Below are 12,601 nucleotides of genomic sequence, written 5' to 3' on the forward strand. Positions count from 1 at the left end.
TACTGTAGTGATGCTACAGTTTAGGAGCTGATTATTAATGGTGCATGTGCATTGTTATCAAAAATTATTGCATAGTAAATTAAAATACTGATTAACGCTGTATTCACAGATCTTAGTTTAAAACTATCTGGATGTCTGTAATAAAATATTCAGAAACACAAATCACAATGTTTGTCATTTTTTGTTTATGGTATTGTCTGTGTAGCTTTAAGATGATAATTGCTTCTGACACCTTTCACTTCCAATGAGGTTATTTTCAAAGTAGTATACTCTTCTTGACCATATTAAGAGCTGCATTGAAAATCCATTAAAAAACTGATCTAAATCCTTTCCGTGACTAGCGCTATGTGTTCTGGCCAATGCTGTACCGACCGGTAGTGGATGGAGGCTTTAGAGAGCTCCCTTTCCTACCAGAGCCTCTGGTGGTCCTCATGTCACGTCCTCCACTCCATCCTGTCCCTCTTCTGCTGGGAGGAGTGCCTGATGAAGGGATCCTCTTTGCTCTAAGTCAGTGATATTGCTCTGTGTTTATACTCCATAATCCCTCTTTAAATGATGTATACTCAATATTTTAATTCACTGTTGATTAAGTCCTGCTTATTATCTCTCAGTTCTTTCTTTGGAGTGGAATATTATTTCAAATTATTTGTAAATGAGCTTGGTAAACATGGTTGTGGGATAGTTTTTTTTTAAAAGCAAGAACATACCGAGTATCACTCTGTGGCTATTACTGATAAAGGAAGATATATTTTCATCCTACAAGATGGACTTCACGTACTTAAAGTTAGACAATGTAGGGGAACCATATATACATAAGACAGTCAGAGAGAACAGAACGTGTGTTAACTTCTTTGTATTCATTGTTATTGATGTTGTGAGTCTAGGTTCCCGAATACCAGTATACTCAACATAGTTTCTCCAATGCAACAAACATTTCAAATATCTGTTGGTTTATCCTACCTTCTATATAATCTTAGCACTTAACAGATCAACCAAATATTGATTCTGTTATATATTTTTTGCTTATTTGACATATTTATACATTCATAGTGGAGACTACTACTATGAAATGCTATTTTCTAGGAATTCAGTTGGTTATAGAGGACAACCTCAGTATGGTATTTATGTGTGTGCATAAGTAACAGGATGGCTTGAATGTAAATTAGAATGGGTACGATCTGAAAGAGTGGAGTATTTTATATACAGTACTTGGAATTTATCATGGTGGTGGATGGAATCATTAGGTCTGAAGTAAGTAATTGGATGGAAGAGGGTACTAAGTTCTTGGATGCATTACGGAGTGTGAGGAAGGAGAGGTCATTGACTGCTAACACCAATATGGGTGTGTCTGATGTTACAGTAGTCGTGAAAGTGTTGTGTGGTTGTGAATTTTGGGTTATGTACACAAAATAAAGGAGTTGGGGAGACAAGTGGGAAATTATATGTATGAGGACAATAAGTGGTGTGAGGCAGGTTAATCATATAAAGAATGATAGTGCAAAGGAGAGTTGTAGTTGTAATTGTGGTCTGATTGAGAGGGCTGGTCTGGGTGTGTAAAAGTACTTTAGGTTCAGACATATTAAGAGGATGAATGAAGAAAACCTAAGAGGAAATATATCGGAAGTGGAGGTGGGAGGGGGAGACCTTGAAGGAGATAGAAGGAAAGACTAAAGGAGGCTTTGGGGTATTGAGGACTAAATTTTCAGAAGGGTGAGATGTGTACCAAGGGACATATTGAATTGGATTGTTATGGTGTATGAGGGAGATGTGCTGTTGGTGGGGTAAACTAGGGCATATGAGGCACTTAAAGTAAACCACAGAATGATGAGTAAGACTTAGCTGTGGATGGTAAGTTCTTGTTTCAGTATAAGATATATGACAGCTGGAAAGTAAGGTGTGTGCAATTGATGCCATTGTTCGTTTGTTTACCTGATGCTACTTCACTAAAATGGAAGATGCAGTTGGGTATAAAAAAGTATATACATATATCCTTTGCAAACAATTCATCTACTCCATCCTAAACTACGCCTCACCTGTCTGGTTATCTGCAATCCATAAGGCTCCTAGAAAATTCACTGGCTGCCTCAGACATTCAACACCTGGAGAAAAAATAGTCTCACTTTAGTATGCTCAGCACACATTTCTTTGCCATAGCATTAGATTCCTTCTGTCCAAGGCAGTCATTATAACCTAATCATAGTAGAAACAAATAACATACCTCATCTTCAAACTTACAGTGGTATACAAAGGAGTTCTAGGCTGTTTGTGATAATGGAAGATATCAGAAGTTCACAGATTAGTATTGTAAGGGTAGAAATGCATATAGATGATTCAAAGAGAAAAACCTGCAAACTCTTCATGTGATTAAGGAGGTATAGATTATGTTAGATGTGGACCTCAAGTGAACTATTTATCATCTGTTATTAGAAGTGTCTGTAGTACTGTTTTGAACCACTCAGATTGGTAAATCATCCCATGCGGTTCTTTAGTCAGCTTTCATAGGATTTGTTTCTCAGTCCAAAGATCGTCTTGGTTGCTTGATGTTGAACTATTTCCATTTTGTCTTCTTTTTGTTTAGTAGGATGACCAAAATTGAACACAGTTTTCAAGATGGTTATCCTCCAATGAATTATAGCTTGCCAAGTTTGCATGTTTCTTTAGTGTTCTCTTTCTATTTCATTTGGCAAAATATCTATCATACTTTAACTTTAGTGGGTTATGAGACACTTTCAAGTTTATTGCTGGTAAAATAGCCCGCACAAATTATGTGAATGTGAACACTTACTAGTTTTCCATTCTTAGATGCCATTTAGGAGTCTTATGTAAATTACTTTTTGGAATCTAAAAAAAAAAAACAGATAAAGCTATTTCTGAATCTGGATCTAGTTTTTTAAGTGTACCCAATAATGATGGAGTTTAAACAAATTAGCCCATTTTATGTATATAACACTTCATACGTAAGACATTCTGGTGTTTGGCTTGAAAGGTCATATTTGATAGGGAGTAACAAATGTATGTATTCCCATTATGCTGCCCTAAGCTGAACTGAGCTGAATTTCTACAGCTGCCATCATTTTTTCCGAGAGTGGGAGCAGCCCAAGTCAGCTGTACGAGGAGGCTACACGATACACAGTGGAATCCATCTGGCCCAACACTTCTACATCCATTTCTGTTGCAGACTCCATCATCTCCTTCTACTACACACACCATGCCAGGGAAAACCTTGACACACTAGCTGAGGAGATGAGTGAGGTAGGTGCTGGGATGTTAAGGGGACTGTTGGTGGGACAGGGTATTCTTAGGTTGAATATCCATCAAGAGGTAATGAAGAATTAGGTTGTAATAACCTGTTTGTACAGCAGGGGAGGGAGTTCCACACTTGTGGGGTCCATTCTTGAGAACTTTCTTTAATATCTTGTAGGTTTTTAAGATTATCTCTGTACTCAAAGTTGTGTCACATAGTTTATTTCATTTACTGATATATTAATTACTGTAAAAGTACTAATTACGTCTTTTTAACAAGTTCCTTGTTTAGTTTATTGCTGTAACCTTTTGTTGCCCTTTGCATCTTTCAGAGAATTGTTAATATGAGGCTCAGCATTGTCATTGACTAAGGTATTTGATGATTGTAATGAAGCTTAAACTCCTTTTATTCTTCTTTCTTCCATGTTGAACAAATGTATTGCCTTTAACCTCTCCCTGCAACTCACCCTTTTTATTTCGTCTTTGTATCTTTTTAAAGTATGGTGACCAAACTTTCAATGCATAATCTGATTTAGGTCACATATAAGGTGTAGATAGTTTAATGAACATCTATATATCCATACATTAACTGCAGTTCTAATTTTAATGTGTAGAAATTTCCCTTCTTAACATTCCTTATTGTGTGATTCTGGCATCTAGTTAGGCACTGTGTCAATTCCCAAGTCCCTTTTACACACACATTCATGTAACTTGTTACCTACCAGATTGTAATCATGTTTATGCCTTCTTTCGCTGTATCCCATTTTTTATTATTCTGCATTTGCTTGTGCTGATGTTCATCAGCTATGTGTGGTGTATGAAGAACCCAGGAGCTTGTCTTATTCCCCTTACAAATTGACACAATCCTGATAATTCCTTCCCTCTCTCTTGACATAAGCATCATCTACAAATGTGTTTAAGCATAAATCCAGTTCTTCTTGGAAATTATTACCATAAATCAGGAATAACAGTGATCTTAAGACCTATGACCTACACATTACCAATAGGCTCTGCTGACAAGCTTCCTCTGATCTCTTCCAGTTAGATGATTTCTGGTAGTCTTCCCCAAATGCTTTCCAGAATAACCAGGTTCTTTACTAACATTTTGTCAGACAGTCTAAAAGGTATAATATGCATGACTTTTTTTTTTCCCCACACCCATGTTTTCTTTCCATATTTAGTTTTTGTAGTAGTCTTTGATGATTAATTTACAGATGTCACATCTTTAAGGTTCTGTGCTTCAGTCAAAAACTTCTGTTAGTTATTTCCAAATTTCCTAAAAGATGTTTCATATGATTCATCTAGGTATCATTTAGGGAATTAAAAATTCAATTTACCCACTGCACCAAAATTAATTATAACCTTGCAGACATTTACGGACCTGTTGTTTACATCATGCATGTGGGATGCAGCGGCATACTTTGCATCATCGTCTCGGGCCCCTGTTTATACGTGAGTAATTGCTTGTCATTGTTAGGGCAGGATTTTATTGATCTTTTAAGTGAAACCAAGGCTCTCATCTTTTTTTTTTATATTCCCTAGAAGTCTTTGTCTTAGTGGTGTGATGTCTTTTTGGTTGCTGTAATGACACCTCACACAAACGGCTATGAAAAATTGAAGGTAAAGCAATAACAGAATTCTTTGTTGTTGACATTTTGAAGAATCCATGTTTGCTAGTATATCAAAAAACTGTAAAAGCTAATTGCTGTGACGTACTGCATTGTACTTAAGTCTTTTTCCATGGTGGATATGTATATACCCTAGAATTTAAGTATCTATGATTACAATAGGGATTATGCATTTCTCAGTTGTTCTTGAGGAGTTTTTAGTGTTCATTCGTATATCAGAGGTTTTCAGTGCTTTGACAATTATCAGTATTTATTAGATGGCTTGTGTTGGATAAATCTGTGATATTGAAGTAGGCCCTTTTCCTGCATTATTTTATTTTAATTATACTGTGCTCAGTCATGTTTGAGAATTTTTTGGAGAATGTCTTGCTTGGCAGGTCATGCCATACTCATATGTACTTGGGACTAAGCTGTACTCAATTATACTAATTATACTAAAGGGATCATTTGGTGTAGTGGTTAACATTCCTGACTGTGACACATTCATGGGCCGCCCAGGGTCGAGTGCATAGGTTCGAATCCTAAATGCGTCAGTCAGTCCACAGTCAACCCAGCTATTCATCCGTCCCTAGAGGTTGGTTGATAAAATGGGTACCTGACTTAGGCTAGGGTATACATATGACATCAAGAGACTGAGTGTGTATGAATGTGGTCTGTTTTCCTGGTGCTACCTCGCTGAAGCAGGGAAATGGTGGTTAAGTATAATAAATGAATAAAAAAAATATATTCATTTTTATTTATTATACTTTGTTGCTGTCTCCCGCGTTAGCACAAGGAAACAGACGAAAGAATGGCCCAACCCACCCACATATACATGTATATACATACACATCCACACACGTGCATATACATACCTATACATCTCAACGTATACATATATATATACTCACACAGAGTATATATATATATACACATGTACATAATTCATACTGTCTGCCCTTTATTCATTTCCGTCACTACCCCGCCACACATGAAATGACAACCCCCTCCCCCCGCATGTGTGCGAGGTAACGCTAGGAAAAGACAACAAAGGCCACATTTGTTCACACTCAGTCTCTAGCTGTCATGTATAATGCACCGAAACCACAGCTTCCTTTCCACATCCAGGCCCCACTAAAAAAGATTTATGTATATATATTTATATCCATCCCTGGGGATATGGGAGACAGAATACTTCCACGTATTCTCTGTGTGATGTAGAAGGTGAGTAAAAGGGGAGGGAGCGGGGGGGGGCTGGAAATCCTCCCCCCCTCAGTTTATACTTTTCAAAAAGAGGGAACAGAGAAGGGGACCAAGTGAGGATTTTCTAACTAAGGCTCAGCCCTCTGTTCTTAATGCTACTTTGCTAATGTGGAAAATGGCGAATATGAATGAAAAAATACATATGGAATGGCCTTGATTAGGGCCTCAGTTGCCTGTACCCACTTACACTGAAGTGATGTTCAGTGCTGCTGCACTCGAATTGTCATAGTGTTTTGTGAGTGACAAATGTTGCACTGTGTAGCACTGAACAATGTTATCTTTGTACAGTATTTTAGAGGCTTGGTTCATTGCATTCAAGAGTTTAAGAACGTCTGCAAATCATCTAAATAGGTACCTGATGAGGCACCGTGATCCTGGAACACCATCCTATGCTGTTCCCCTCTATCAACTGGCTGAGGGCAAGGGTGTGAGAAGTTCTGCAATATTCTCTGGTATCTCCCATGGGGATGACCTTGCCCTCGTCTTCTCCCTTCCCTACAATTTGGGTCAGCCAGGGCCAAGGGATGTACAGATCTCTTCCCTCCTCACCTTTATGTGGGCCACTTTCGTCCACACTGGGTTAGTTCTTCAGGTCTTTTATTCGTATGTAACTTCATTAGTATAGTAGATATACTGTATTGGGTGAGCCCATCAAGTTAGCTTGTTTTTTCCTACCTATCATTAATATTACTTATGTCCATGTCAGGTGAGACTCATAGGCCTATAAAGTTCTCTTGTGCAGTAATCCTGCTTTCAGTCAAAGAAGGCAGTTTTGTTAAGCCTTGCTCACTTCTTTTGCCATGGCCACCCCCTCAAAGGGATGGAGTTTGGGAATGTGTGAAAGGAGGAAACTTTGAGTTAATGTGAATAAAAGTAAAGTAATGAGGTTTAGCAGTAAGAATGTGAATGTAGAGGACTAAGAGGAAGTGGGTTGTTTTAGATATCTATGGTGGGTTGGTGGGTGAGTGAGGGAGCAAAGGTCTTGGATGCGTTGAGGAGTCTGAGGAAAGGGAGGTCACTGTCTGTGAGGGAAAGATGGCTGTATTTGATGGTTTAGTTGTCCTTGCAGTGCTTAATGGAAGCAATTCATGGCCTCTAAATGCTAATGTAGGAAGAGGTTAGATATGTTTGAAATGAAATGACTGACTCTTTATAACCCTCAGTGGTGTAGCAGTTAGTGTTCCTTACCTTGACACATTCACGGGCCACCCAGGGTTGAGTGCATAGGTTTGAATCCTGGCTGTGGCATTTGGTCCACAGTCAACCCAACTGGTCATCCACCCCTAAGGGTTGATTAATAGAATGGGTACCTGGCTTGAGATAGCCTTGATTAGAGCTTCAGTTACCTGTGCTGTCTCAGCTAGTATAAATAAAAATGTTGTGTGAATATCTGACAGAGAGGTATGTAGGTAAGCAGAGTATGTTTGCAAGAGCTAAGCAGAATATGCTGAAGTTGTTTGGACATATAGAAAGGATGAGTGAGGACAGACTAAGAGAACATTTACATCAAAAGTGGAAGGAAAAAAGAGGAGAGGTGAGTGAGGGCATGATGGAGGGATGGACTTGAAAACATTGAGCTGCTGGGGCCTCAACATGTAGGAAGGTGTGAGACTTGTATGGGATAGAGAAAATTGGAGTGATGTGGTACACAGAAGGTGACATATTGTGAGTGCTGTAGTAGTTAGGGAAAACCACTGAAGGGTGTATGGACTTTGGTTTTAGTGCATTAAATATGACAGTTAAGGAGTGGATTTGAGCATATGATTACCATTTTGTTATCTGTTTCTGGTGCTACCTTACTTATATGGGAAACAATGAGCAAGTATAAAAATGATTAATTGTCTATTATTTGTACAAAGACAACAGTTCCATCTTCAAATCTTACTGCTGTAAGGTCTTTGTTTCAATTCTGTTTCAGTTCCATTATGGAACGATGTCATTTTAGCACATCTTAGATGTGCTGATTTAGGTTTTCTATGTAGGTGTTTAATGCAATTCCTTCATATAGTCATAACAGGATCTTATACACCTTTACAGTTGTATGTTTTGCCTGTAACTTTACTCAAGCATGTTTCTTATGTGGCTTTCTGTATTTTTTTGTAGTTGTTTCTTTGATCATACTCCTTGTAACTGCAGTTGTGCATTCTTGTTATTTTAACTCTTCCTTTGTATATTACTCATGATGATGTATTTTTGTAGATCCCCTCAAGGTGCTAATGCGGTTACAAGTGGGATGCCAGTATGGACACCATTAGTTCCTGGGGAGCCAGTTACCTACTACACTATATCCTTCACTCCAGGCATGTCATTCACACCATTCAGGTATAAGGTTAGTTATGAAGCTTCCCATGGGTCTTTAATTTCTTAATCTATAAATGGATTAGTATCATACTTTTTAAGCATAACAAACGAATAGGGGAAAATCCCATCGAATCTCCTTAGGCCTTATTGTAATTGAATTATTGTAATAGTAATGCTCTTAATGATGATGTAATAAATTGAAATGAAACGAAAGAGAAAGTGAATGATAAGGTATTACCAGATTAAAGATGTTAGAAATATGTGGAATAATTATATTCAAGATTTTTGAATACTTGTTGCAGTAATGATGGGGTTGGTGAAATCCATCACTATAAAAAGGTGAAAAAAGACTTGATTTGAAAGTGAATGTCAAAGAAACTTAAAAAAACTTAGGTTGGTGAAAGCAAAAATTGGATGGAATGGAAAGTATGTCATGGGAACAAAAGCTGACCAACTAATGGGGAATGCACTGAGGAGAAAGAGTTGCATTTTAATGCTTTCTGCAATGTATGAGGTACTTGACTAAGAACTAAGTGCTGTAAGACTTTGTGGTGATAACACAATGTAAAAAGCTTGAAGAAATAAACGATTAAAAGAATATGAGAATAATGCTTTTGTGCTTAGGTGTAGAGGTAAATACAATAGTGGGATAATAATAATAATTGATCAGTGAGGTATCACGTATTATAATGAAATAGAGGAAACCTTTATGTAGTGATTCAGTAGCCTGGATATCATTAATATGATCAAAGTACATGGTGACATTAGACTTTGAGTTCACTAGTTTTGATAACTAATAGTGGTGGTATATGGTACCATTAATGAGATAAGATTGTGGAATGTATCAAGATCATACATTGTTTGTATGAAATGTTAAAGACGAAGTCATTATGGATAGAATAAAGCATGAGTCAGAACTATAGATTGATCTAGTTTTATAGTCAGAGCTAAAATTAGGGATGTTTTCAGGGACATTAACTCTTAGATGAGGTCAAGCTTTTTCTCTGTACCTTTGATGGTACAGATTTTTTTCTCTGAACCTTTTATGAAACAGATCATCTTATCATCCAAAATATGTAGTAAGTAGTAAAGAAGTATACATTAACATTCACATTAAAAAGCTGCTGGGGACTAGTGCTCTTCTAAAATGAGTGTGTTTTGGTAGACTTCTATACTACCCAGGAGGTAGGCCTAGTACCTGAGATTCTTTTTTATGGTTTTGCATCGAGCCTTTTCTTCATGCTTCCTTAGTACCAGGAAAAAATACAACCCAAACAGAAGTACTGCATCCAACTAGAAACCTGTTTCTAGATCTGATTGGACCTTTTATATAAGTGCTCTGTATTTTATTGGAATTACTTGTATCAGTTTCTTTCCATTGAAATTTCTTAGATTTCTGTCATTATTATAACTGTATATCCTCAAGATTGTTTTTTTCTGATCTCTTCAAGGCTCCAACAATTGCATAATCGGTTTCAAACTATTTCTTTTAAGTCCTCACCAATCTCGTAGTCGGTTTTAAACTCTCCAAGATCACCTCTACTTTGGTATCATATCTAACATTTTCTACTTGTTAATAAAAGGACAGGATCTAGTATTGATGAGGTCTAAGCCTTTGTGACTTTAATGTACATAGATTATTTATTTTTACTATAATTGCCTCAGAAAGGATCCTGGTGTTACCTAGAACCTTTTTTCCTGAGGCTCCTGCTAAGGCAACACTTCTTCCAGTAGCAGAGAAATGATGACTTCTTTTAAGTGAGAAGTTCGTTAATGAGACTTTACTCCCAATAATACAGCTTCTCCATTAATGACTTTTCACTTATGGTGCAACCTCACATTGACAGAGTCCAGTAACAATAGTGTACTTAGTGACATCCTGATACAGAAACTTCCATGTGAATCCAAGTATTTCAATTTAGTTTCTTTATACTTAAAATCTAACAACAGGTAACATGTAATATTATGTTGCCTCCTGCAATATCTTCTTTGTTTCTTCATTAACTGATTGTTCTAGTCCATCTAAACTCTTTGGAGGTTGTAAAGCATCAGCAGTATATACAAGCTCTTCTTCTTGTTACTTTTCCCATTGTTCATAATTTATATGGACTGTCTGCTAGTATTTGGAGAAACTGTAGATTTCCTTTAATTTGAGTCATTTCCCCGCCTATTTTACCATCTCTTTCCTTCCTTATATTAATTTAACCTTTCACAGTTTTCAAGTATTGTTATAGTGGAAAAGGAAGAAAATCTGAACAACTGACTCACAAGAACCAGATACTTGCCTGCCTCAACCCTGATTATCACTTGAATCTTTGTCTACAGTTTCCACAAAAAATCATTTCTGCTACCCCATACATTTTGAAAGGGGATCCCACACATATGTGTTATTATTTTGTTATCTCTCCTTTGATCTTGATTGCCATCTGCAGCTTTGGCAAGGTTTCTAAAGTATTCTGGGTCCATGCTTTGATTCAATAGGGTCTTTATCTCCTAAATGAGGGGACTTGCTGATGTGTTGCAGGAAGTAGACTCCTGATTGTTGCTTATGAGCACCCAGTGTGCCTAGAAATCCCAGGTGTACCTACATTTTCTTGCTTCTAATCAACTTTTTTTTTTTTGTCTTTAGAAAGGAATGCGCCAACCTTCTTGGAGCACAGGTGGAAGAAACACTGCACCCAGAAGCAAAATTCCCAAAATGAAGTGGCAGTCTGGAAAAGTAAAGAACATCATTTCCTCAAGATAGCCAAGGCAAATTGAGACAGGATGCTGGTGCATACACTGTTAGAAACACTAGTCTCAGTGACCAAAAATATATAGGGGGTGGGCACAGCTTTTTGTGGACACTTTATATTAATCACTTTCCTGGGCACTCTGGGTGCTTTACTCATGGATGCTGTTTCCTGTGGGGGCAGGGTGGCTCTGGAATGGATAAAGGTGAGCAAGTATGAATATGTACAAGTTTATATATTTATGCTTATACATATATTTTTTTTCATACTATTCGCCATTTCCCACATTAGCGAGGTAGCGTTAAGAACAGAGGACTGAGCCTTTGAGGGAATATCCTCACTTGGCCCCTTCTCTGTTCCTTCTTTTGGAAAATTAAAAACGAAAGGGGAGGATTTCCAGCCCCTTGCTCCCTCCCCTTTTAGTCACCTTCTACAACACGCAGGGAATACATGGGAAGTATTCTTTCTCCCCTATCCCCAGGGATAATATATATTGTTATCTTTTTTTATTATACTTAAATGCTGTTTCTCACATCAGCGAGGTAGTGCAAGGAAACAGACGAAGAATGGCCCAACCACTCATATACTCGTATATATAAATAAATGCCTGTACATGCACATATACATATCAACATATACATACATATATACACAGACTCAGACACACACATATATATCCATATATATGCCTTTATCCATTCCTGTCACTACCCCACCACACAGGAAATAGCCCCCCTTCCCTACAGCGAGGTAGCACCAGGAAAAGACAAGAAAAGGCCACACTCACTCACACTCAATCTTTAGCTGTCATGTGTAATGCACTGACACCACAGTTCCCTTTCCAAATCTAAGCCCCATAGACGCTTCACATGCCCTGGTTCAGTCCATTGACAGCATGTTGACCCCGGTATATCAGATCATTCCAATTCACTCTATTCCTTGCATGCCTCTCTATCCAGCATGTTCAGGCCCTAATCACTCAAAATCTTTTTCATTCCATCCTTCCACCTCCAATTTGTTCTGCTTCTCCTTGTTTCCTCCACCTCTGACACATATATCCTTTTTGTCAACCTTTTCTCACTTATTTTCTCCATATGTCCATACCATTTCAACACACCCTCTTCTGCTCTCTCAACCACACTCATTTTTAATACCACACATCTCTCTTACCGTTTCATTACTTACTCGATCACTGCATATTGTACTCAAGCGTTCCATTTCCAGCACATCCACCGTCCTTGGCACAACCTTATCTATAGCCCATGCCTTGCACCCATATGATATAGTTGGGACTACTATCCTTCTAACATGCTCATTTTTGCCCTTCCAGATAATGTTCTCTCTTTCCACACATTCTTCAGTGCTATACATTTAATTTATGATAACCCCAGGACCAGTTTCTTTGAAAGATTTCTGTTGTTACTCCTGTTGTTACTAAAGGCTCCTGCAACCCAA

The 12,601-nt window shown here is 37.8% G+C and overlaps 1 protein-coding gene across 1 annotated transcript in view; it reads left to right on the forward strand.

Annotated features, from left to right (window-relative positions):
* The window catches only part of LOC139752087 (esterase E4-like), a 45,119-nt gene that overhangs the window by 30,382 nt on the left and 2,136 nt on the right, over nt 1-12,601 (forward strand). The window contains exons 9-13 of the mRNA XM_071667951.1: nt 342-507; nt 3,065-3,252; nt 4,613-4,695; nt 6,465-6,692; nt 8,313-8,442. Of these exons, the coding sequence (XP_071524052.1) occupies nt 342-507; nt 3,065-3,252; nt 4,613-4,695; nt 6,465-6,692; nt 8,313-8,442 (795 nt within the window). The remainder of the gene's footprint in view (nt 1-341; nt 508-3,064; nt 3,253-4,612; nt 4,696-6,464; nt 6,693-8,312; nt 8,443-12,601) is intronic.

The sequence above is a fragment of the Panulirus ornatus genome, chromosome 2 (assembly GCF_036320965.1).
Source record: "Panulirus ornatus isolate Po-2019 chromosome 2, ASM3632096v1, whole genome shotgun sequence".
Taxonomy (NCBI): domain Eukaryota; kingdom Metazoa; phylum Arthropoda; class Malacostraca; order Decapoda; family Palinuridae; genus Panulirus; species Panulirus ornatus.